Here is a 27,797-nt window from a genome sequence, read left to right on the forward strand (position 1 = left end):
GATTTCATGGGAGTAACCCATGATAAACCCAAAGTGTTCGTGGGGCATTTCAACATCAGTCAGTTCAGTTCAGTCGTTTGTGTCCGACTCTTTGCGACCCCATGAATTGCAGCACACCAGGCCTCCCTGTCCATCACCAACTCTCAGAGTTCACTCAAACTCATGTCCATCCAGTCGGTGACGCCATCCAGCCATCTCATCCTCGGTCGTCCCCTTCTCCTCCTGCCCTCAATCCCTCCCAGCATCAGAGTCTTTTCCAATGGGTCAACTCTTCGCATGAGGTGGCCAAAGTACTGGAGTTTCAGCTTTAGAATCATTCCTTCCAAAGAAATCCCAGGGCTGATCTCCTTTAGAGTGGACTGGTTGGATCTCCTTGCAGTCCAAAGGACTCTCAAGAGTCTTCTCCAACACCACAGTTCAAAAGCATCAATTCTTCGGCGCTCAGCTTTCTTCACAGTCCAACTCTTACATCCATACATGACCACTGGAAAAACCATAGCCTTGACTAGACAGACCTTTGTTGGGCAAAGTAATGTCTCTGCTTTTGAATATGCTATCTAGGTTGGTCATAACTTTCCTTCCAAGGAGTAAGCGTCTTTTAATTTTATGGGTGCAGTCACCATCTGCAGTGATTTTGGAGCCCAAAAAATAGTCTGACACTGTTTCCACTGTTTCCCCATCTATTTCCCATGAAGTGATGGGACCAGATGCCATGATCTTCATTTTCTGAATGTTGAGCTTTAAGCCAACTTTTTCACTTTCCTCTTTCACTTTCATCAAGAGGCTTTTTAGTTCCTCTTCACTTTCTGCCATAAGGGTGGTGTCATCTGCATATCTGAGGTTATTGATATTTCTCCCGACAATCTTGATCCCAGCTTGATTTCAACATATGACAAATATAATTGTAGATACCGTAAAAAGGAGAGCAGCCAAGGTGGCAGGGTAGAAGGACCCTAAGCTCATCTCCTTTCAGGAGCACACCAAAATCACAACTGCAGAACAACCATTAATGACAAAAACAGAAACCCACCAGAAAAGATCCTCTACAACTAAAGACATAAAGAAGGAACCACAACAAGACAAGTAGGAGGGATGGGCCTGCAATATAATTAAATTCCATACCCTCCCATCCCTGGGTGGGCGACCCACAAGCTGGAGAATAAAGAGATTCTCCCACAAAGTGGGAATTCTGAGTCCCGTATCAGACAGCTCATCCCAAGGGTTCAGCACCAGGAAAATGACCTCCCAGAGCATACAGCTTTGAAGGCCAGCAGGGCTTGATTGCAGGAGCTCCACAGAATTAGAGGAAATTAACACTTCACTCATAAAATATCTCATGCACCGGAACCAAGAGCAAAAGCAGCAAACTGACAGGAGCCTGGACCAGACCTACCTGCTGGTCTTGGAGGGTCCCCTGGAGAGGCAGGCGAGCCAGCTGTGGCTCATCCTAGGGACATAGACACTGGTAGCAAACATAAAGAAAGTTAAGTCGCCCAGTCGTGTCCGACCCTTTGCGACCCCATGGACTGTAGCCTACCAGGCTTCTCCGTCCATGGGATTCTCCAGGCAAGAATACTGGAGTGGGTTACCATTTCCTTCTCCAGGGGATCTTCCCAACCCAGGGATCGAACCCGGGTCTCCCGCATTGGAGGCAGACGCTTTAACCTCTGAGCCACCAGGGAAGCCCATACCAGGGAGAATTCATCTGAGTGAGCTCTCCTGGAGGCTGACACCTTGGTACTAAGACGTGGCCCCATCCAACAGCCTTTAGGTTCCAGTGCTACAACACCTCAAGCCAAACAAACTGGGTAGGCACACAGTCTCACCCATCATCAGACAGGCTGCCTAAGACTTCGTAAGCCCACAACTGCCTCGAGACACACCCCTCGACATGGCCCTACCCACCAGAAGGCCAAGACCCAGCTCCACCCACCAGTGGGCAGGCACCAGCCCCTCCTGCCAGGAAGCCTGCACAAGACCAGCTTCGCTCACCAGGGGGCAGACACTAGAGCCAAGAAAACTACAGTTCAGCAGCCTGCAGACCAAATCCACAAACTCAAGCCAGACAATAGCCTGAAACCAGCTGGTGCCTGGTCCTTGGGTGACACTGCTAGGGACGTGAACTGCTAGGACGCTTAGGACATCTCCCACAGAGGGTCACCTTTCCAAGGTCGAGAAACCGACTATACAGGTTACAAGCCTATTACACACCTATTACATACACATGTATGTAATAACTAACCTGTTACATACATAAAAATACAAAACAATTTAGACAAAATGAGGCAGCAGAGGAATATGTTTCAGATAAAGGAACAAGAGAAAAACCTAAAGAACTAAGGGACAATCTACCAGAGAAAGAGTTCAGAGTAATGATCATAAAGATGATCAAAGAACTCAGAAGGCTCTGTCAGTGATGCTATCTAACCATCTCATCTTATCCTTTTGCCTTCAATCTTTCCCAGCATCAGGGTCTTTTCCAGTGAGTGAGACTAATGATTCTAAATGAAGAAACAAAAGACATTTCAAAAAAGATCAACAGAAAAAAAAAAAAAAGACCAAGAGAAACTTCCCTGGTGGTCCAGTGATTAAGAATCCACCTGTCAACACAGGGGACAGAGGTTCAATACCTGGCCTGGGAAGATCCCAGATGCCCTGGAGCAACTAAGCCCACGCACCGCAACTACTGAGCCTACACTCTGCAACAAGAGAAGACACCGCAATGAAAACTCCACACATCACAATGAAGAGTGGCCCCCACCTGCCACAACTACAGAAAGCCCATGCGCAGCAACCAAGATCCAGTGCAGCCAAAAATAAGTAAGTAAATTTTTTTAAAAAAGGCCAACAATTCAACAAAAATACCTGCTTTATTTTTGGGCAAAAGACTTGACTAGACATTTCTCCTCAGAAGATATATAAATGAACAATAAGCACATGCAAAGATGCTCAACATCATTAATCACTAGGTAAGTGCAAACTGAAACCACAGTGACATTAGCACCTCACATCTATTACGACGGCTGCGCTGTCCTCCGTCACTTCAGATGTGTCTGGCTCTTTGCAACCCCATGGGCTCTAGCTGACCAGCCTCCTCTCTCTATGGGATTTTCCAGGTAAGAATACTAGAGTGGGTTGCCATTTCCTTCTCCAGGGGATCTTCCTGACCCAGGGACTGAACCTGCATCTCCTGCACTGCCAGCATTGTTTACCACTGAGCCACCGGGGAAGCCCCCATTATCATATTACAGTGAACTAATTCTTAATCTAATGTACCTATCCAAATTACCCGGCAGGGTGTTTTTCCTTGGTTTAGCAGGAACACATTTTTTTCTTTTTAATATTTTATAGATGATTTTGATACATACTTCTAGTTAAGCAGAGGAAGCAAAGGAGGAAAGGGCAGAAAAGGAAGGAGGCAATATAATAAAACAAACGAGATATAACATTAACAACCTGGGATGGGCTTCCCTGGTGGCTCAGTGGTAAAGAGTCTGCCTGCCAATGCGGAAGACACAGGGTTCGAGCCCTGATCCAGGAAGATCCCACATGCATGGAGCAACTAAGCCCGTGTGCCACAACTAACGAGCCTGCGCAACTACTGAACCTATGTGTCGTAAGCCCTGAAGCCCGTGTGCCCTGGAGCCCGTGCTCCACAATTAGAGAAATCACCTCAGTGAGAAGCCCGAGCACCACAGCTGGAGAGTAGCCCCCACTCTCCACAACTGGAGGAAGGCCTGAGCAGCAGTGAGGATCCAGCACATCCAAAAGTAAACAATTTAAAAAAAAAAAAACAGAAAACATTAACAACAAGAGGAACAGCGCAAAGAGTAAAAGAGTTCATTTTTTCTTGCAATTATTCTATACTCATAACTTTCAAAATAAAGTTATAAAAAGGACAAAAACACATATATACCAGAATTACACAATTCTATTTTAAGATGCCATTATTTCTAAACACTGGTTCTAAAAATTCTAATAGGAAATCATGCCTATAAATTAGTCAAAACTGTCCCATTATCACCAGGGAGTATTCATCATGAGAGATTAGAGAGAGACTGGATGTGTTTAATCAGTTACTGAAACTTGCTAACACTCAAGTGTCAACTAATTCATAACAATCTCATCACAAAGGTACAGAAAAACATTCATCGAGTTGCTATGCCTCCCCTCATCCCTGCTTGAGTTTGCACTTAAAATATTCTTAGTTTTTAAACTATAAAAAGTTCCTGTGTGATTTTGAAGATAAATTTAAAATTCCATGTTCTAAAACTTAATGATTCATCTCTCCTCACTAACCTTCCTACCCAATTTCCCATCAAACCAATAAGAAGAGAAAAACAAGCTTCACCTTTCACTTCCCTCTCTCCTTTCTCCCCTTTAAATTTCTCCAATCTCTCTAAATCTTGAAAAACAGAAAAAGACTAACAATTTTTAAAGTCATTTATGTGCAACATATAGTGGTAGAAGATTTGTATACATTATCTTGTTTAACAGTCAAGCCACCCACACAGCCAGTATTATCATCCTCATTTTATAATGAGGAAATAAGCAAGTTCAAACAATTCACACAATTAATAAGCCACAATTCTGACTGAAATCTGTCTAGCTCCAAAATCTCTGTGCTTTTTATATCATAGTGCATTGCATCATACTTGTCTCATTTTAAGCTCTCCTTTTAGAATAAAATTTCTATGAGGTACAGAACCTTAGCAGACAGCCTGCCATCAAGATCCATTTTCACAATAATAGAATCTTGGACAGAAGTTTCTCAGTCATAGATTGAGTTTTTTCCCTCTCCTGCAGACCCCCAAATTACTTTTAATTTCACTTATTTATTTAGACATGTGTGCTCAGTTGTTCAGTGTCCAACTCTCTGTGACCCCACAGGCTCCTCTGTCCACGGGATTTTCCAGGTAAGAACACTGGTGTGGATTGCCATTTCCTTCCCCAGGGGATCCTCCTGACCCAGGGATCAAATCCACGTCTCCTGCACTGGCAGGCGGATTCTTTACCACTGAGCCACCGGGGAAGCCCTATTTAGACATTAAAAAAAAAAAAAAACCGACATTATTGCTCGCTTCCATGTAAAAGCTTTTCCCATGAGCATGGTACAATCCAGTTTAAATTTCTCAGATCCACTGCTGTGTTGGAGGGTGGGCAGTGGTACCCAAGATCACTCCCAGGTTCAATGATTCACAAGGATGACTCAGCACACAGTTGTGCTTATAGTAATGATTTATTGAAGTGAATGGATACAGAGCTAAATCAACAAAGGGAAAAGTCAGATGGAGTGAAGGATGCAGGAAACCAGGGACAAGTTTCCAAGAGTCTTCTCCCAGGGGAGTCGCAAAAGACACACGCTTCTTCCAGTCTTCAGTTTTAACAATACGTGAAAATATTGTCCACAAAGTAATAAGCTCCTTGCTGCTCAGTCGCTTCAGTCGTGTCCGACTCTGTGGGACCCCATAGACGGCAGCCCACCAGGCTCCCCTGTCCCTGGGATTCTCCAGGCAAGAACACTGGAGTGGGTTGCCATTTCCTTCTCCAACGCATGAAAGTGAAAAGTAAAAGTGAAGTCGCTCAGTCGTGTCCGACTCTTAGCGACCCCGCAGACTGCAGCCTACCAGACTCCTCTGTCCATGGGATTTTCCAGGCAAGAGTACTGGAGTGGGGTGCCATTGCCTTCTCCCAATAAGCTCCTTAGAGGTTCAGTATCCAAGGTTTTTCTTAGGACTGGTCACGTAGACACCCTCTACCTACTTCGTAGGATTCCCAGAAGGAAAGTAGGTGTTTAGCATAAACCACATTGTTTGTGCTAACAGTTTGACAGTGAACTACTCTTCACAGTTCTGGGAATGGTGGAAATAAACTCTCTCAAAATCCAAGTTACCAGATGCCAGTCAAGAGCCAACCTTGTAAGCAGGGGGTTCTGAGGATTATCATCTCAAGTCGGCTATGTTCAGTTTTTTCTGTACCACTTAGATGTTCTCTTTAGAAACAATGTTTTGCTGTTTTGTTTTTGGCAATCGCTGCTTTCTATCCAAAATATGTCCCCATTTCCTATCATTTTAACTAAAACTTCCTTTCCTGAGATTTATATTTTTTAATAACTTATCAGCTACCTATGCCCAACTTTTAAAATTCTTTCACAAGCCACAAGTATACTAGATACACAATGTTATGATTAAATTCTGTATCTATCCTAAAGGAGAACATTTATGAGAAAAAAATCCTTTTAAGACTTAAGACAATTAAATCTTAGCACACTGGGATAAAATTATGCGATGCAATTTTATATTGTTGATTGTTTATACTGCAACAGACCCAGTAAACTGTAATACTTTAAAAAGGAAAAGAAAAAAGGAAGCCTCTGTTCCACTTCTACACATTGCTATGTATAGTAACAAATTAGCTGCAAGTTAGCTGTTAACCCTGTAGGAGTGCTCCATTGCCTTCTCTATTCTTTTATAAATCATCACCTAAAATCTAGACAGCAAACCCACGCTTCCTTCTTCTTGAAAGAAGTTAAACGACTTATGACATTTTAAAGGGAATAGAACATAACCTTGCTGTCCTCCTCCACACTTTTATTTTCGAGCCAGTTCCTCATACTAAGTATGTGCTATTCCAAGTAAAATTAAGACCATAGGAATATCTTACTTCAGCTTAAAAAGGGGAAAGGTTTTTAAATGCACATATAGAAAGTTACACTTTCTTAGTTTTGGTTTATATCAGCAAATTAAGCAACGCTGGACTGTAAGTGATTTAGTGACTGATCTGTATCCTGATCAGTACCCCGAAATAGTTGCTGAAATGCCTTCTGCTTTTTTTTCTAGTCTCTCCTATTAATGTTTCCTGGCCTTAAATATACTTAATATGAGCTCCAAAGAATACAGAAGAGGGCTTCAATGAAGAACTTATCTAAAGAAACAGGAATAACAAAAATCTAAGACAAAAGCATGAAAGTTAAATAATGTAATGAGGATAAATAGAAGTTCAAGAGAGAGAAATTTACAAGTTTTGAAATATATAAAGTAAAAAAAAATAATTAACAAAAAAACTTCATGAATGTTTAATACACAGTTTTCCTTGTGGCTCAGTGGTACAGAATCTGCCTGCCAATGCAGGAAACCCAGGTTCTATCCCTAGGTCGGGAACATTCACTGGAGAAGGAAATGGCAACCCACTCCTATATTCTTGCCTGGGAAATCCCATGGACAGAAAAGCCTGGTGGACTACAGTTCACGGGGTCACAAAAGAGTCAGACACAACTGAGTGACTAAACACACACGTTTTATATACTTTTTAGTTAACAACACAAACTATGAAAACAAAGTTTAAAAGGATACACTCCAGAACAGGAAGGTGGGTTTGGGGTTTGTTTTACTTTTTGTTCATGTTCTTTCTTTTCTATAATGAAATATGCCACTTTTACAGTAAAAAAAAAAAAAAAAAAAAAACTAATTTTTTTCCTTTCCCCTTAGAGAAATAAAGGAAATGAGTAGTAAATACCTGGCTTTTCACCCCCTTTTCTAGTTTAAAGATGAAGCAAGATCTCTGTAATAAATGAAAATTTTATGCCTGTACAAATAACACAGGGAACTGTCTTAGATCATTCTTCACTCTCATTATCTTCCCCAAAATTACCCTCCTCAAAGTAAACTTTTCTCCTTTCTGTATTCATTGCAAATAACAACAACAACAAAAACTACATTCATATTATTGTTAAAAAGCTCTAACACCAAAGTCCATGCATTAACAGAGACAGCTTGGTACACTGGAAAGCACAGTGGGCTAGAATAAGTCTTACATTACAGTCCAGCTCTGGCTGTGTCACTTAAACATTTAATTAATGTAAATAGAATGTAAGAGGATTCTTTTGTGGTAGGTTGTCTTTAAGATATTTCTCTTTATACAGTATCTGCTAACTGTAAAAAATTTTGTCAAATAATATAGACATATATAGAGTTGAAAGTGGAAGTTCTTTTCACATCTCCATTCCCACAACCAAAGAGCCTAAGAAGATACTAAGATGCTTTTCTAACAGACCAGCTGATAACATCTTTTATTCACATCTGTCTGGACTAAAGGAAACTCCCCTGAATCTGACTAACAGACTCAGAGATTAAAGATTTTGAGCTCAGCATAGTTACTTGATAGAATTTGGGTCTTCTCTCTAAAGGAATGGCTTAGTGTGTTGCATTATTTTCTTGCCTAGGAAATCCCACGGACAGAGGAGCTTGGCGGGCTATAGTCCATGGGGTTGCAAAAGAGTCGGACACGACTTAGCAACTAAACAACAAAAAGTGTGTTGCATATAACACAAAGAATGACGGAATACTTAGCAACCAAGAGAGCAAACTAAGGTAGTTAATTATTGCTTTCCGTCTTCCCAGGCACGTAGCAAAACTGTACCTTCCTCATCCCCGCGGCATGATGTGATGACAAACGACTTGCTCTGGTCAATGAAATATAAGAAATGATGTATGCCTCTTCTGGTTTTTAAAGTTTCCACTAGCACTTGATTTAACAATCCCTCCTTCCCACTGCCAGCATTCTAGAGTGATGGTGTAAGACTGTCAGCCTGGGTCTCTGGGTGACAAAAGTGAAGTCACTCAGTCAGGCTCCTCCATCCATGGGACACATGTTCTGTTCTGGAGTGGGTTGTCATTTCCTTCTCCAGAGGACCTTCCTAACCCAGGGATCAAACCCAGGTCTCCTGCACTGCAGGCAGACGCTTTACTGTCTGAGCCACCAGGGAAGCTCCAAACAGGCAGAATCCCTCTCCCACCTCTGCCAAGACCCCCCTCCCCCAATACACACAGTGATCTTCACTGAACAGGTAGTGTGAATGACAAACTTTTGACATGTTAATCCCCTAAGACTGGGTGGGGAGGAGCTATTGTTACTAACCCATAAACTATTCTATCCTAACTAGACAAACCAACTGACTCTAAAGTTAATACAAAAAAAATAATAATAAGCAAGGAGGAATAGCCAGTAATATTCTGCAAATACAGAGAAATGAACTAGCCAGACTGGATGGTAGAAACAATAAAGAGCTAATACTTACATAGCACTAATAACATGCAAACATTATTCCTAAGCACTTTATTAATTCATTTATTCTCTATAACAACCTTATTAGATAGGTATTATCATCTCTATTTTACAAATAAGGACACTGAATTACAGGGATATTAAGTAACTTGCCCAAGATCACACAGCTAAGGAAGTAAAGGTTTAAAGCAAGGCAGTTTAGCACAAAAGTCTATATATTATTAACCACCATGCTATAATGCACATCATAAAAACACAATAATTAAAACAGTGTGATATTGACACATGAGGCAAATCAGAAAGAACAGAAAATCCAGAAACAAAACCAAATGCACACAGAATTTTAGTATACAAAGAGGTAAAGACAGTTATTCAATAAGTGGCTATTCTGAAATCCCTATATCCTGTCAGCAATTCCAATTCAAGGCCTTTATTCTATAGCTATTCCTAGCATATGCTTAAAATGATAAATATTTTTCACTACAGTACCGTTTGAAAACAAATAATTCAACCACACAATGAAAAGCCATGCATTAAAAAAAAAAAAAAGGCAAGTTCTTTATTTATTAACATGGAAGAATCTCTAAGGCAAATTAAGCAGGAGGGGTAGGAGTGAGATGCAAAACAGTCTATACAATATGCTTCCATTGGTCTTAAAGAAAAAAAGGACTGGGGGGATACCCATACATGCATGCATGCATACACACACGCGCGCACACACACACACACACACACACACACACGTACCTCTGAAAGTATACACAAGAAACTGGTTTGGATTGCCAAAATCTTACTGGCCAAGGAAAACGTGGTCTCAGAAACACTTTTGCACCATTTGATTTCTGAACTATACAAAGGTACTGAGCATTCAGTAAATAAATGACTTAAATTTTACAGGAGAAAAAGACTGAGCCATTTAGCAGCAGGGATAAATGCCAAAAGAATACACTGAGAGCTGTCATGATGAAGAAGCTGAGCAGCCATTCCACTCTGTATACCACAAGCTCAAACAGAGAAAGCCAGCTGGAAGAAAGAAAAACCGAACAGATGTACAAAGCAAAAAAAAAAGTTGTCAAAACCTTACAGCCCCTAAAAGAGAAAGATGGAGTATGCAGTCTTGATTGCTAATGGTCTACTAGCTCCAGCTTCCATTAGGCCCAGGTCTACAATGATTCCCATCACGGGAGTGTCACGATCCCCAGAGTACCCACATACAGCACAGGCTTCCACTGGCGTTCACTCCACCGCGTCACCATTTCTTTTTTTTTTTTTCTTAAGGACCCTACAACTATTCTATTCATGTGAATGAGAAGGCATTTCAGGATACTTTCGAAGTGCCCTCTGTGAAAGAGGAAAGAAAGACTGATCTAACTGAAGAGCTAGAAATATCCAATCAGAATGCTGACAACTGTACCAAAATAAAACTATACATTAAACTTACCTATATATTCAGAAGCACTGAAATCTGAGAATTACACTTAGACACAGAAGAAACCTAAATATAATATACTGCTTGGTATTAAGGTATCAAAATTATCTCAGTTTTAACATTACCATAATTGTTAAGTACATTAAGCAACAAACATGTTAGAAAGGCAACTTTAAAAAAACATACTGCGCTATGCTTAGTCACTCAGTTGTGTTCGACTCTTTGTAACTCCATGGACTGTAGCCTGCCAGGCTCCTCTGTCCATGGGGATTCTTCAGGCAAGAACACTGGAGTGGGTTGCCACACCCTCCTCCAGAGGATCTTCCCAGCCTGCTGCTGCTACTGCTGTCGCTTCAGTCGTGTCCAACCCTGTGCGACCCCATAGACGGCAGCCCACCAGGCTCCCCCATCCCTGGGATTCTCCAGGCAAGAACACTGGAGTGGGTTGCCATTGCCTTCTCCAATGCCTGAAAGTGAAAAGTGAAAGTGGAGTCTCTCAGTCGTGTCCGACTCTTCGCGACCCCATGGACTGCAGCCTACCAGGTCCCAGCCTAGGGATCAGACTCAAGTCTCCTGCATTGCAGGCGGATTCTTTACCATCTGAGCCACCAGGGAAACCCAATTTTTGAGGACTTAAGATTTATCACGTACCCTCTGGGGATTTTACATATAATAATCTCATAACTCTATGAGGCAGGGACTATTTCACATGACTATTTTACAGATGAGGAAACAGATACATATAAAAAATTCAGAACCCTAAGAGACCTTAGAAACTATGTATTACCCCAGCAAGCTATTTATTTTCCACTCACATCAAAATATTGGTATGTTAAATCATAAATTTAATCCAGGATTTAAACCTACATAGTCTAACACCAGCAACCACAATATTAGCATACTTATAAATGGCACTGACTGCTGTTATAATCGAAAGCACTCAACTAGAAAATCCAAAAGCTTCAAGAACTACAAAGTGTGAAAACTGTTTATATCAAATGAGGGAGCAAACAAAAAGTCATTCCTCATAGGATAAATAATAATCTCTTAAATATGATTTTTTAAAAAAAACTATTTTCCTGTTAACAGTAATTATCTAGCTCTCTTTTATTAGTATTTCTTTTAAACTCAATTCTATAAAATACCTAAGGAGGCACAAACAAGTACACGAAGACTAGTCTCAAAATAAACAAAATGGTAATATGTATTAATCCTTAATAAAGTGAACTATACACATTATATTGTATTTTTCCTTCTATTTTATTATCATGAAAGCTCTGTGAAGACAGTGGAGCATCAGTGTAAGAGTATTTCCCCCTACGTGCAGCAGAAACTTGAGAAAACCACAAAAGTTAAGTCAGGCTTTGCTTCCTATCAGTTATGTGGCCTTAAGGTAAGTAAGATACTTACTCCCTCTCAGCTAAATGCCTTTATATGTAAAACCAGGAAATATGTATAGCTTCCAAGGTTGTGTTGAGGATTAAGTGATATCATAGAATAAAGGGTCTGGGACACAAGCACCCAATCCTTTCCCAATGCTTTTAGGTAACTATTAAAGCACCATGGTTAGGAGAATAGCATTAAGAGTTAGACATGTCTTACTATGAGACCCGTTTTCATTATTTGCCAAGGACTAATGAGATAACATCTGAAGCATGGAGTTTGGCACGTAAATACTGAATATTATTACATAAATAATACTACCAAAAGCAAAGATTAACTAGAAACTAAACCTAGAAAGATAATAAAAACTAGACCCTAATTTTTTGTGCTCTTCTACTAAGCTACAAGTCCATGATCAACTTGTTTCATTTACCTAAGCATTAGTTTATCTATCTGTAAATTAAATACATCAGAATACTGAGAATTCCCTGGCAGTCCAGTGGTTAGAACTCCAGGTTTAAATCCCTGACAAGGGAACTAAGATCATGCAAGCTGTGCGGCGTCCCCTCCTCCCCCCAAAAAAAGTATATTCTACCTATGCCTATCTGGCTACCAAATTCATAAATTTTATCTTAAAACAACCAACACCCTCACAGACATATACACTCACCCTCAAGGAAAAGAAACAAATCAGCAGGAGATTGAGAAATTCAGAGATTCAGAGTAATGACCAAAACAGCAAGTTCTACAGTGCCAGTTTAAGATTTTAGTAAGAAACATATTAATAGTAAATACTTTAAATGAGAAAAAAATATTTTAAAAAGAAACACCTAAAATAATGAAAAACAATGTTAAATTCATAGTTGCTACAAAAAACTAGAAATACTTTTCAGACATTCTGAGGACCTGTCTAGCTCACAAGGCTTTTCTGAAACATCCTTCTCACACAGTCGTAGGCCCAGAGCAGTCAAATTACGCTCTAGATCAGAGTTCTCAATCAGGGGTGATTTTACCTCCAAGGGAATTTTGGCAATATCTAGAGACATTTTTTGGTTGTTACAGTTAGATGGTGAGTGCTACTGTTTAGCTGACAGGGCCAAAGACACTGCTAAATTCAATGCACAGGACAACTTCCACAAAGGATCATTCAGCCTAAAATGTCAATGTTACAGAGGTGATCTGACCACCAATCACAGTGGTGATTCCAATTCTGAGAATCTGTAACTGAGACTAAGAAGTATTAGTTTAATATGGACCATCCTTTTGACCAGAAAAGATTACCAAAAAAAAAGGAAATCGTGGTATGAATTAAATGTCTAAGAGATAATAAAGTGAGCAAACAGAAGACAAAACAAGAGAGAGAATAAATAAATACTGCCTGAGATTTTAGCAGCCTTCCACTTCCTGTTTCTGGGCCGGCCTAACTACATTCCTGTCCTTGAGTCTCCACTATCTCCACACAAATTTTCTGTGCATTACATAATCTGCAGTTGGTCTTTCCCACTTGTAACCAAGAGTCCTACTCACACATATTACCCACAGAAAACTGCTAAGGGAAAAGTAACTACAGAGAGTATGTAATACCTATAGTTCAACATAAGTAAATCAAAAATAAATCTGATGAAACTTTATAATAGTAAAAAAAAAAAATGGTGAGGTATTGAAAAAAGATCAATAAGGACTATCTATAAATATAAGGAAAACAGGGAAAATAGGGCAAATAATGTGGAAACCAGCGAAGAGTCAAAATTTCCTAAACTAGAAGGACAACCAAAAACCACAGACACGTGGTGCATTACACAAAAATTGAGAAATAATCATTTAAGACAGACTTCTCGAGCATCTATGTACCAAGCTCTTAATCTTTAGGAGCAAGAATTTTATAGAACTCAATAGCATAAAAACAGTTCAATTAAAAGATGGGCAGAGGCCTTCCCTGGTGGCACAGAGGATGAGAATCCACCTGGCAATGCAGGGAACACGGGCTCAATCTCTCGTCCAGGAAGATTCTACATGCCTCAGAGCAACTAAGCCGCTGTGCCACAACTACTGGGCCTGTGTGCCTTAACTAATGAGCCCAGGCGCTGCAACTACTGAAACTGGTCTGTGCTCCACAACAAGAGAAGCCATCTCTGTGAGAAGCCCGTGCACCACAACCAGAGGGTGGCACCTACTCTCTGCAACCAGAGAAAGCCCACACGCAGTAACATGCATGCAGCACACCCAAAAAAGTAAAGAAAGTAAAAAAACTGAAAATGGGCAGGGAATTCCCTGGTGGTCCCAGTGGTTAGCACTTTGTGCTTCACTGATAAGCGCATGGCCTCAATCCCGGGAACTAAGATCCCACAAACTGCACCATGAGGCCAAAAAAGAAAGAAAGAAAGAAATTAAAAATGGGCAGAGAAATCTGAATACACACTTTTTCAAAGGAGACATACAAGTGGCCAATAGGTATATGAAAAGGTGCTCAACATCACTGTCACCAGGGAAATGCAAATCAAAACCACAAAGAGCTATCACCCCATTCTGGTTAGAATGGCTATCATTTAACCAAAGGAGGGGAAAAAAAGCCACCAAAAAAAGCTCAAGAGATATCAAGGATTGGCAAGAATGTGGAGAAAAAGGAGCTGTTCTGCACTGTTAGCGGGAATGTAAACTGGTGCAACCACCACAGAAAACAGTATAGAGGTTCCTCAAAAAACTAAAAACAGAAGTCCCATATGAGCCAATGACCTGACTTCTGGGTTTATATCCAAAGGAACTGAAAACAAGATTTTGAAGGTACATCTGCACTCCCATGTTCACTAAGCATTAGTCACAAGAGCCAAGACAGAATACAACCTAAGTGTCCATCAAGAGATGAATGGATAAATACATGTGTATATATATTCACACAACAGAATACTTCAGCCATGAGAAAGAAGGAAACCTTGCCATTTGCAACAACTTGGATGAATTTTGAGGGCATTACACTAAGTGAAATAAGTCCGAACAGAAAAAGGCAAATATTATATGATATCACTTATACGTGGAAATCTAAAAATGCTGCACTCAGAGACGCAAGAGAGAAAAGTGATGGTTAACAGGGCCTTAAGAAGTAGGGGCATGAGGAGACACTGGTCAAAGGGTACGAACTTCCAGTTATAAAATTAAGAAGTTTTGAAGATCTAATATACAGCAGCATAGTGATTATAATAACACCATACTATATATTCAAAAATTGCTGAGAGTAGATTTTACATGTTCTCACCACAAAAAAGAATAATTATGTGACTTGATGGAAGTGTTGTTAGATAATGCTATAATGGTAATCACATTACAATACATAGAAGTATCAACAGCTGTATATGTACCTTAAACTTATACATTATTATGTTAATTATATTCCAATAAGCTAGAGGAAAAAAAAGAGGAAGAATTTTTAAAATAAAAAGATTTTATATGCTACGAAAAAAGAATAAACAGATAAATATAAAAGGATAACCATGACCCCAGACTTGAGAAAGTAACAGCTTGGTAGAAAATTTAACAGAGCTAAAGCCATCCTGACACACGCCATGGCCAAGATGACTTTTCTCTCTGAAGACACCTAATAATCTCAAGAAACCGATCACCTGAAATAATTAAATCAAAGAATTTACAAATCCATTAGAATTTTCCCAAACAACAGCGTTAACTTCCCTTGTGGCTCAGCTGGTAAAGAATCCGCCTGCAATGTGGGAGACCTGAGTTCGATCCCTAGCTTGGGAAGATCCCCCAGAGGGAAAGACCACCCACTCCAGTATTCTGGCCTGGAGAATTCCATGGACTATATAGTTCATTGGGTCACAAAGAGTCGGACACAACTGAGCAACTTTCACTTCACTTCAAAATAGAAAATTAAAAATATAATGATAAAGACAGAATGAAAACATTATGATATCCTAAGACTTGAAAGTGTAGTTAAGCTAAAAATAGGGTAGTAAAAGGAAAAACATACACTGGATAATGAAGCCAAATTCAAAGTAACTTTTATACCAATCAGTAACAGCAAAGAAAACTCAAAGCACCCTAAGTGAACAATGCAAAAAGAAAAAGCCTCTCTCTACCTGCTGAATGCATCAACTCATTTAAATTTATCGAGCATCAGATTTGTGCCTGTCACTGCTCTCGTGGTGGGCAAGATCAAGTTCCTGCTCTCATAGAGCTTATCATTTAAAGCAAGACTGTCCAACAGAAATGGGAGCCACAAATGTAAGCAAAAATATGTCATTTTACATATTATGGCAGTGAAGTTAAATTTTTTAATCATTAAATTTTAATAATCTATTTAATCTGGCATATAAAACACTATCATGTCAACATGTAATGAACATAAAAATATTGATGTGATATTTTATATTCTTGTTTACATACTGAGTTTTCAAAATGTAGTGTTATTTTAACATAGCTCTTCTCAATTAGGACAAAGAACATTTACTGAAGTCACAGGGGGATAGTAGCTGCCATACTGGACATTGCCGACTTGGGAAGAGGGATGGGGCTGTTCCCGCCCCTGCCAAAACTTGTCATAATCTTTGACTATTTATAAACTGTCCGCATATATTTCTCTGATAAAAATAACTAAAAAGAGCTTTCTGGTCAGAACAAATAGCAGCTCCAACCATCTATTTTATGCAAAACTGGAAACAACCTACCATCAATATGAAAACTGAATAAACTGTGGTATACAATGGAATACTGAACTATATTGTTTCAACACGGATATATCTCAGAATCACACAGGATAAAAAGTACAGCTGCAAGATGATACGTCTGGCATAGCATTTATGTAAATTTTCAAACATACAAAGTTACAAACTGGAGTTCACACACACATACACTCTCTAGATAATTACAAGTGGAATAAAATCCAACTATGTGGAAGGGAAGGATAAACACCATCAGCGTAGTGTTAACCTCAGGATAAGGAGAGAAGAATAGGTTTGAGAAGGTCTGAAAAGCGTATTCAACTGTCTCTATAATTTTTTTTAATGTAACATAACTAACAATTGTTAAATCAGGGTGATGGGTACCTGGACATTGTGCTATATGAACTTTTCTGTATATTTGAAATACTTCCTTTAAAAAAAATGCTTTCTTCACATTTTATGTCTATTTCTGTGAAGAGACCAGAGTTTATTAGTATCAGAAAGTTAACTTCTGATAAAAATACATATTTATCAAAGAAAATATTCTTTCCTCATACCTCCTTAAAAGTTAAATCTCAGTTTCACAGAATTAAACATAGCACAGGAATCTGGTCTTAGAGTTAGCTAATGGATTATCAATATTAAAAATACATATATTGATTCAGAAGCTAAACACAAGTCCCAATGCAATCTGGAGAGAATCTGGAACTGCTCTGTAGTATCCACAGAACACATCTTTTTCACAGCAAAAAGGTTTACATTTACCAAAAATCAATGCTCAGAGGTCTCAACTACTGATGTAGCACTGTGACTATGAATTGTCAACATTAGGAATGTATTTACCAAACTTAATATCTTCCTCAGTGCATACATAAACAATAAATTGCATGCTTTATTCTAGATGCTAGTCACAAATGACATTTCTTTCTGCAAAACATGGAGAAGTAACAGTGTGAAGTAACACCTACATATGCTTTAGATATATGTACTATATATAGGCTTCCCCGGTGACTCACTGGTAAAGTATCCAACTGCCAATGCAGGAGACACAGGTTCAATTCCTGAGATGGGAAGATCCCCTGGAGAAGGAAACGGCAACCCACTCCAGTATTCTTGCCTGGGAAATCCCACAAACAGAAGAGTCTGGCACATTATAGTCCATGGGGTCACAAAGAGTCAGACACAACTAAGCGACTAAGTACGCACACGTACCTCTTTACAGATTTTTATACAATTAAAAATGCAAATTTCAAAATAAAAGCAAGCTAATATAACAAAAACCTTCAAGTATCAACCTTTCTTCCCCATAAGAAACAGATGAGTGATAAGAATTGTGCCGGTTAGCACTGTTAGTTTTAGAAAATGTTTTCTTGGTAATTACCTGGAACCACAAGATGCTAAGTGGCACTCTTTAGTCCTAACTAAGTATTATTTTAATTTGCTGGAATTAGCATAGAGAAAGGAATATGTTAACAAAATTGTCTGTGTACATACTGTATATTAAGCCAGAACAGAACATTTTCTTTGACCTTGACCACATCAACTGAAAGGTTTCTAGACCCTCCCTTTCCTTGGAAAGCAAGTCAGGGAATATAAATTGCCTGGGCCTGCTGGTGAGCTTTGTGTTCTGCTGGATCAAAAGCCAATACTGGCAGAGTTCACTACAGAAGGGCCTGAAGTACCACCACCATAGACTCAGCACATTTATACCATGAAGCAAAGAGACAGAAAAGGCTCGACAGAGTTCTTTTTTAAAGCAACCAAAATTATACTTGGCATGGTATTATATTTAATGGGTATATTAATCTGTACATTTGAGTGAAAGTTCAATTGAAAATAACTGAACTGAGAAATCACTATAATTAGTATACTAATCACAAATTTATAGACTAAAGTTATGCTCTCAACCCCAAAATGCAGAGATTAATAACCAAGAGTTATTATACAAAATATGTACTTCTCCACACATAGACACACAAAACAAGGCTAGTTTTTTAACTGTTTCATCAGAGTCTTCATCAGTATCTAAAGCAGCATCATTCTTTGAGACAACAATTCTGCCTAAATTGTACCTAAAATTTTCTTTGCAACATTAACACAGGCAATTACTATTAACTGAACATAGAAATATACAAAATACTCTGGAATATCACATTAATTTTTTCAAAAAGATTGTCACGTTACCTAAAAAGGAGAAACATCCTTGTAAGTTGCATATTGCAATGATAAACAGATCACTTTAAGTGGCTATAAACATACCAATACAAAGAGAAAAGGAAAGGTATAATCTATCAACGGGGGTGGGGGTGTCAGTCTTTAAATAAGAAATTGTTAGTAATACTAAATCTAGAGGTTAGGCCAGTAGTTCAACATTATCATGAGGTTTCAAACTGCACTGTGATTGCCTACTGCTCCCTGTGTTAGACCAGGATACCCAAGTCTCAATCCGCAGTCACAGAGTCAATATACAGATCCAATGCTGGTTTCCTGTGTGTTCAGTCACAGCCGACTCTGCGACCCCATGTACTGTAGCCTGCCAGACTCCTCTGTTCCTCGGATTTTCCAGGCAAGAATACTGGGATCAGTTGCCATTCCCTTCTCTAGGGGATCCTCCTGACCCAGGAATCGAATCCTTGTCTCCTGCACTGGCAGGTGGATTCTTTACCACTGAGCCACTTGAGAAGCCCAACCCCGGTCTACCATGCTGAAAACCTCATCACTGGTCTCAAGAGAGATGGGGTAAAAAGGAAAAACTAATAATCTTCCCATATACACACACATACAAATACATATGTACATAAACACAAACCTCGAAAGGAAACTAGGCACCATTGTACCGTAACTGTAGAATCACAAATAGGTATCCCGTCTTTGGCCTCTAATCTTTTTCAATTTGGACAAGCAGGATTTTATGGAGTTTAAGTAAAAAAAAAAAAACACCCTGATATTAAGTACTTAGAACATGCTTGCCACACAGCAGCACTCAATAAGTGGCAATTATTTCTTCACGGCTTCTTCCAGGGACTAGGGCCCACTCTAGGTCTGTCAGCAGAACTCAATGTCTCTTCTCTCCATTTTTCCTGACACAAAATTCTTTCAAAAGTGCATCTCTCAACAAAATTTCAACATATAAACTTTTAGAGATTAACAACAACAAAAAAAAGGTTGAGGCCAAAGCATCTTTTCCTGACACAAAAAGGTGGTATAAGACCAGTGGACACTTGCATGTGGACACCAGACTTGGAACAAAGGGATTTATAAACCAATTTTAAGTAGAAGGGTCAACACACTATGCCCTCTGACAACGGACAATCTCTGAACTGCTTTTGATCCCCCACTCCTCTCTCACATTACCAACACTGCCCAACCTGGGGCCCCAACCAGCAGCATCCAGCAACACCGGAAATTTGTTACAAATGCAAATGCTCAAATCCCACCTCGGACCTAAACAAGAACTCAGAGTGGGACCCAGCAATCTGGGTCTCCACCCAAAAGTTTGAGACCAGCTCTATATAATTAGGTGAAGTATCAACAGTGAAACTTCAAATTTATCTATTGCAGAAGAAACCTGTTAAGATTCATGAGGTTAACATTAAGTAAGGAGACACAAAAAGGTCTTAAAGGATGTTAAATGAAGGTCATTACAACATAAAAAGTGATTATATACTAACTAGCAAATGAATGTGCCAGCTTAAAATTAGGTCTCAACCTAAGCTTTACATTTGCCTTGGCTTGTGTTTCTGGTTCAACTTCTCTGAAGGAAGAAAAACACCAGTACAGCAAGAGTAAGAAAGAACCATAAAACCAATCATCCTAAGAGGATAACATTTAACCCCAAGGAAGACAGGCCTAAGGTGATTTCAGAGTCCCAAAATTTCCCTATCTTTCTGCTGCTTTCTTAAAGTCCCTTAAGAATCAAGAGTAGCTTGAGAGAAAAACAGACTTAGAGAAAACAGATTTAAAATGTAAATGCTAAGACAATTCTACACTTCAGAACGCTTTACGACAGCTTACAACATTTTCATATGAGACTTGTAATTTTCACAATCATTTTGAGGTAAATAACAGTGCCAACAACAAAACTACTATTTATTACTTACAAGCCTTACAAAATTTTATTATTTAATTCAACTGTTGAGGTTGGAGTTATAACCATTTACTAATGTAAGACACGGCAACATCTGAATCCAACTCTACCTAATCTTAAAACTTATGTTCTTTAAATCTCTACACAATGGCAAGATGTGGAGACAAAGCCTTGAGTTTCAGCACCATAACTTAAAGAGCTGTGTGCTGAAATACTTGGGAAGTCACTCAATTCTCTCTACTCTGCATCTATAAAATGGGAAGATTAGTATCTGTGCTCACCTATTTCAGAGTACAGTTCACCCTTGAACAACTTGGGGGTTGGAGTGCCTACCCTCCAAGAAGTCAAAATCCACTTATAACTTTACAGGTGGGTCCTCCACATCGGGGGCTGGCATCTGTGGATCCAACCTCTCACAATAAAACTACAGTACATATTTATTGAAAAAAATCTGCCTACATGTGGACTCTCAAAGTTCAAACCGTGTAGCTCAAGGGTCAATTATAATTGTAAAGATCAAAATAAGATAAAGGACATAAAAGGTGTTCATAAGCTCTTTAAAAAACTACACAAATATAAATTATCATCATTACTGATATTGATAGAAAAGAGTGAAGAGAGGAAAGAAAACAACAATACAGTATAGGGATAGGAAGGGGTAAAGATACTGGTTTTTCTTTTGTTTGGCTTTTATTTCCTTATTAAAGCAGGTTGAAGACCCTTAAGGAGAAACTTCAGATTTCAAAACCTTACTGTGACCTTACTGTCAACTGGGCTGTAATAAAAGAATCTGTGCCACAAATTATTGTTACTTTTCTAAAAATACACACATACACAACTATATACTTGTATCTTACATAGATATGGAGGCTAATAAAAATGTAACAGCTGACTTACTTTTAAAAGTTTAGTTCTCGTAAGAATCAGTGACCACTATACTAGGTCACCATAATTAAAATTCCCTTGCAAATAGCCTTCCTGTTCTTTTCTAGTGCATCATGTTCAACCTGTGGTGCATTCTGCAATATTAAAACATGAACTACAGATCCTAAATAAGTAAATGAGACCACTTAAAATGATGAGTTTGATTTAAAAAGGGGAAAATTTTATTATTCAAAACTTCACAACTTAAGGTTTATTTTTAATAGCATTTACAGCAAATGAGTGTGAGAAGAAAGTAAAGTTGAAGTGAAATCACTCAATTGTTGTGAGGTATGTCAGATATTAAAAAGACAACGAAAGTATTCAACACTAGATTACCGATCATGAAATGTCAGCTCACCAAAAAGGTTCAATAACAGAGTTCAGAAAAGTCACAGCACTCACCTCTTTCATACCAAAAACAGCCCAACTATTTTCATTCCTTCTACATTACATTCACAAAAAGCTTTTTTGGCAAGTTATTATAACAACTTACATTTTAATAAAAAATACTATTCTCATTTCCAATGAGAAAATACCAAAAAATCATGGACTCTGATAAAGCATTTCTATAACGTACATACATTTCTGACTACATACAATATTTAATCTACATTGAAACCTACATGTAAACGCAATAGTCTGTCAGGCCTAGCTTTCATATATGAAATTATGTGCTAATACATCAATACTGAAATTCAAGACAGTGATTTGCACACTAGTTGCCAGGTTTTGTGTGTAAATGTCAAACAATAGGTCCACTAAGAAGCTTCTGAAGCTAACTCAATTTATTCATTCAAACCAGAATTTATCATGTTTCTAAGCACTGGTTCTCACCTAGGGGCAATCTAGCAGTGTCTGGAAACATTTCTGGTTGTTACAACAGGAGAGGGTGGGGATTACCAGTAAGAGGTGCTACTGGCATCTAGTTAGTAGACGCCAAGAATGATGTTAAACACGTTACAAAGCACAGGACAGCTCCCATAACAAAGGATTATCCACCTCAAAATGTCAATACTGCAGAAGTTGAGAAACTCTGAGCTTTAGAAGTTTATAAATACCCATCTGTCTAAAAATAGTACTCACTTCTCCTTTGTTTAGGTATTATTTGCCAATTCTATTCTTTACATACTAGTCTCTGGCAACAAACTTACCATGTTCCCATCTTTTCAATCAACTTCTAACTTCCAAACGTCAATAAAACCAATTTCAAAATCTTTTGTCTTTGATTCATCCTTATTTTTAATAATAGGAGGAGGAGTAATGGCCAGACCAAAACATATGCAGCCCTTACTACATGCCAAGCATATTCTAAGTGCCTTGCATATATTAACTCATTAATCTAGGTACTATTATTACCAGGTATTCTTATTATCCTCATTTTACAAATGAGGAATCCAAGGCACAAAAAGGTTAAATAACTTGCCCAGGGTTACAGATAATAAGCAGTCAAGTCTGGTTTCAAATCCAGACAGAATGGCTCCAGTTCATAACCTTAAGTATTCCAGAGTCATCTCTCTTCCTTCATCCTCTACATCAGATCATAAAGATCTGATCCTTAAAATCCACAAAGGACAGGGACCTTGTTATGTTCACAGCAGCATCCCCAGAGTCCAGTACATAATAGGTGCTCAAAAAACTTGTTTGTTGAATGAAGTATCTCTCAAGCTCACCCCACCTGTTTTCATTGCCGCCACTCAAGGCCAAGTCTTTGAGCACCTCATACTTAGGTTTCTTTACATATCCTATTCACTAACAAATCAAGTGAAAAGATATAAACTCCTCTGCCACATTTTCGATAACTCAGTCCATAACCTAACGTAATCAAAGTTTTCTTCCCACTGCTTCTCAATTATAATCATAATATCTTAAGAGTCAGAAGGTACCTTAGAGATCATCTAATCTAACATTTAACAAGAAACCCAAAGACAGTAAGCAGCTAAACCACCCGGCCAGGTGAAGCCAGGATCAGAACTTGATTCCTGCAATTTTTGTTCAAGGATTCACTCCTGGAAGATTTACTTCATTCATGACAGATGTCTGCTCACTATTTCATCAACAAAATAAGTTCACTTCAATTGTCCACACTTAAGTTGTTTCTCCTGCACAGCCTGCCCTTTTTCTTGCTCCATAGATCCAAATTCTATCCATCCTTCAAAATCTCTTCCTATTCCCTTCTTCATGACCTCCTCCTCCTCAGACAATCTTAGGTCTTGAATAGAGACTAAACAAAGAGGATCACCACTGCCTACCGGGCGAAGTTTAATACATACTAACACCTTCCACTGTGAAGAAGGCTGAGCGCCGAAAAATTAACGCTTTTGAACTGTGGTGTTGGAGAAGACTCTTGAGAGTCCCTTGGACTGCAGAGATTCAACCAGTCCATTCTGAAGGAGATCAACCCTGGGATTTCTTTGGAAGGAATGATGCTAAAGCTGAAACTCCAGTACTTTGGCCACCTCATGAGAAGAGTTGACTCATTGGAAAAAGCTCTGATGCTGGGAGGGATTGGGGGCAGGAGAAGGGGACGACCAAGGATGAGATGGCTGGATGGCATCACGGACTTGATGGACGTGAGTCTGAGTGAATTCCGAGAGATGGTGATGGACAGGGAGGCCTGGCATGCTGTGATTCATGGGGTCACAAAGAGTCGGACACGACTGAGCGACTGAACTGAACTGAACTGAACACCTTCCATAATGCAAAGCTACTTAGAGAATTTCTTCCCTGAAAACTATTTACCCATTCTTTTCTCCTGCAATGCAGGAAGTGATTTCAATAAAGACTAACTTATATGGCACCTTCATAAAATGTTCATATCTCTGGAAGAGAGGCTCACTAGCATCTTTAATAGTAGACATATAACACTCGAATGGCCCAAATCACCTCTCTTCCATTAAGAAAGCTTGTTCACGAAGTCCAAACCCAGAACTCTGATACAACTCACCATCTCTTTCTCTGCATAAGACCATTTGTCTTAACTTCCTCCAAAACTCCATTTCTAAGGAACAGTTCACATTTCCTTCCTCTTCTTCCCTACACTACGCAGAAAAGAACACCCTCTTTTCTACTATTTTCCTTATGCCTCTTCAGTGAAAGTCCAGTTTGCCGCTGCTCAGCCAACCTCAACTATCCAGTCCTTTATATAGAAGTCACATCTATTTCTTCAGCCTCCCTCAGATTTTAGGGTGTCTCAACTCCATGAAGGTCAGTTTTTTTTCCCCTTCTTCCTTTAGACAAGTGGCCTCAAAAGGTGTGGGTGCAGCTAAGAAGAGTACAAAAAAGTCCATTCTTCCCTGGACTGCAGGAAAGAATATATTAGAACTCTTGTTATATTTATTTTTTCATCTCATCCTTTCTTAAATTCTGCTTCTGTGTACATCTGTATGTTACACATTAGTATAGTAGGACAAGTATATTATACATAAATTCTTGGAGTATTATATGATCAAGAGATATTAAAAACTGGAGTTGGAGACAACTTAAAAATACCTTTATATGAGGCCAAAGTAATAGGTTCCAGACCATAGAGAGGATATATGTTTGTATACATGTACACATGATTGGCAGAAAAACTTGTTCCTACCCAAAGTCCTAACTATGCCCACCAACGTCAAACCCCTGCCAGCCATCTCAGAATTGTGTCCTACTCAAAAACCCCACCAAGGGTTTCCCTGGTGGCTCAGAGAGTAAAGCATCTGCCTACAAATGTGGGAGACCCGGGTTCGATCCCTGGGTCGGGAAGATCCCCTGGAGAAGGAAATGGCAACCTACTCCAGTACTCCTGCCTGGAAAATCCTATGGACTGAGAAGCCTGGTAGGCTACAGTCCATAGGGTCGCAAAGAGTCGGACACCACTGAGCCACTTCACTTTCACTTCAAAAGGAGCAGAACAGAGGATGGTCTGGCAAAACCCTTAACTTCCACTTTGGAAAAAAAAAAAATTCAAATGCTGAGTTACTATCCTTACCTTTCCCATAGAAGGGGATTTCAGGGCACTGTTCACTATCCTAACACCGCTCATTGCCTGGCTTGTTCGTCTACTTCACAGGCCACTACGTCCTGAGATTCAGTTCCTATTTACCAATCCCTCGAGGCACAATTCACTGTCCCTTCGGTAACAAGCGATTTATGCTAACACCTGGATTAAGCTCACACCTCCCTCAGTCTCCTCTCCCCTGAGGATACCATGCACCGTCCCCCCCGAGCCGCACAGTCGTGTCCAGTGTAGACGACAGTCCATCCAAGATCCCTAAGACCACTTCTCTTTCCTCCTCCGCCCCCGGGAGCTGCCAGCCAGGCTGGAGACGGGAAGGGGGAGGGGTGTGACTCGCCTCCCGTGACTGGCCCAGATGGCAGCCGATTCCGCCCCCACTCTCGGGCACCCCTCCACCCGCTCGACCCCCTAGGGCTGCCTGTCTGCCTCCCACCCCGCCCCAACTCCACCTCCGGCCTCCCCCACGTCCTCACGCCGGCTCCCGGACACACTCACCATGCTGGGTGAAGATATTGAAGCCGGCCTCTGCGGTGCGCCCCACCAAGTCCCGCCTGCGACCGGAGGGCCTGGCTGCGCTGCTGCCCCGTATCCCGCGGGGTTGCGACTGCTGAAGCCCCGGAGCCTCCCCGACGCGGCCCACCTGCTGCCCCATCCCTGCGCTCGCTTACTCCCGCGCCCCCGACGACCCCTGGTCACATTCGTCCTCGGCTCCGGCCTCGGGGTTCCAGGCGCTGCTCCGGCCTCTCCTTCCCAACCCAGGCCCCGGCCCTGAGCGGTCCGGCCGCCTGCGGCTCCGCACCCGACTCCTCACAGCAGGCGCCGCGCCGCCTCCCGACGCCTCACAGGTTCTCCTTTTCCCTTCCCATCCCGCGGCTCCGCGCCCCCAAGGCTGCCGCTGCTGCCGCCGCCGCCATCTTTAAACCACCGAGCACTGGGAGAGCGTGGGACAGAGCGTCTCCTGCCCGCAACCCGACCAGTCATCTCCGCTACTCAGAGGGCGGGCTTCCCGGCGGCCCCGCCCCTCCCGCGCGCCCCCGCCTCCTCTCAGGGTGGGGCCACCCCCGCCACCACCCCAGGTACCCACCTCTTTGGCACGTCTACAGCTGCTTCAGGTCCTTCTGTTCCTTCGCGGCGGCTCGGCCTCCCACGTCCGAATCCACCTTAGCCGACCCCTCCCAAGTTCGGTTCAACGCGCTTACCGCCTTTTGGGGGGTCGGTCGGTTTAAAGGTTTCCCTGTCACCCCTCCACCTGTCAAATCAATCAGTTGCGCTGAGCGCCCCAGGTGCACAGTTCTTTAGCCGACTCAGCTGGGACGGAATAGCACAAGAAGTTTGGTGCTTGCCATCCAGGTGAGGCTGTCTAAAATACCCTGGAGGATTCCTTTGAACACCCGTGTCAGCAGCAGACATACAGTCAAAATTAAATGATACAAGGTTTACGTGAACATAATATAGTACATTATTTCATTGTAATTTTTTGAAATTATTTCATGGTGGGAAATTGCACTCACCTTGGTTGTCTGTACTTTACAATCTCATTGGGGAAGCAGTTATAACCCGATTCCTCCTCTTATATTATCATGAAGTCCTCTTGAACTTCTTTACCATCTGACCACGTATGTGTTTCTGTTAACCTTACTTCGCTTGTCAGTAAAGCTAATCTTCACACCGGCATGCTTTATATACAGTGCACGCGGTCAAGTCTTCTTTTGATGACAAAGGAGAAAAATAAAATTACCTTTGACCCTGTTTCTGAGTCAGAACTTACTTATATTTTGCCTGTATTATCTAAAGAGAGTGACTCAGGCAGAAAAGAGAAATGTTTTTAAAGCGCAGGCACGCAGACATACATTTGTATATTCACTTATCTCCCCCTCACTGCACACTATTGCATCTTAATATTCAGTTTTTTACATTTTAAGGAACTTGATAATTATTTTTGGGTATTCAATTAGCTTCCCTATGTCCTTTATTAAAAGTATCAGTTATTGGAGTTACCTTACTAAATATTTGCTTGAAAGCAGAGTATAGGTGCCATTGCAAAAACCAACAAAACAACCATTGGGAAGATAAGGTCCAGGAGAAAAGGTGGATGAGCTCTTCTTTGCACATCTTTCCAAGAACAGGATGAAAGATGAACCATTAATATTCACTACAATAAAAGCTCTATGAAATTATTCCATTGCCATCCAGGATATCACCAGAAATAACTGAAATTGCCCACCAAATGGCAAAAGAAACACTGTG

General features: G+C 40.4%; 1 protein-coding gene across 1 annotated transcript in view; it reads right to left on the reverse strand.

Annotated features, from left to right (window-relative positions):
* Positions 1–26,202, reverse strand: part of ABL2 (ABL proto-oncogene 2, non-receptor tyrosine kinase) — a 91,995-nt gene extending 65,793 nt beyond the window's left edge. The window contains exon 1 of the mRNA XM_052654230.1: positions 26,046–26,202. Coding sequence (XP_052510190.1) covers positions 26,046–26,202 — 157 coding nt within the window. The remainder of the gene's footprint in view (positions 1–26,045) is intronic.
* Positions 26,203–27,797: the final 1,595 nt, after the last annotated feature.

This window comes from Budorcas taxicolor, chromosome 16 (assembly GCF_023091745.1).
Source record: "Budorcas taxicolor isolate Tak-1 chromosome 16, Takin1.1, whole genome shotgun sequence".
NCBI classification, from domain to species: Eukaryota; Metazoa; Chordata; class Mammalia; order Artiodactyla; family Bovidae; genus Budorcas; species Budorcas taxicolor.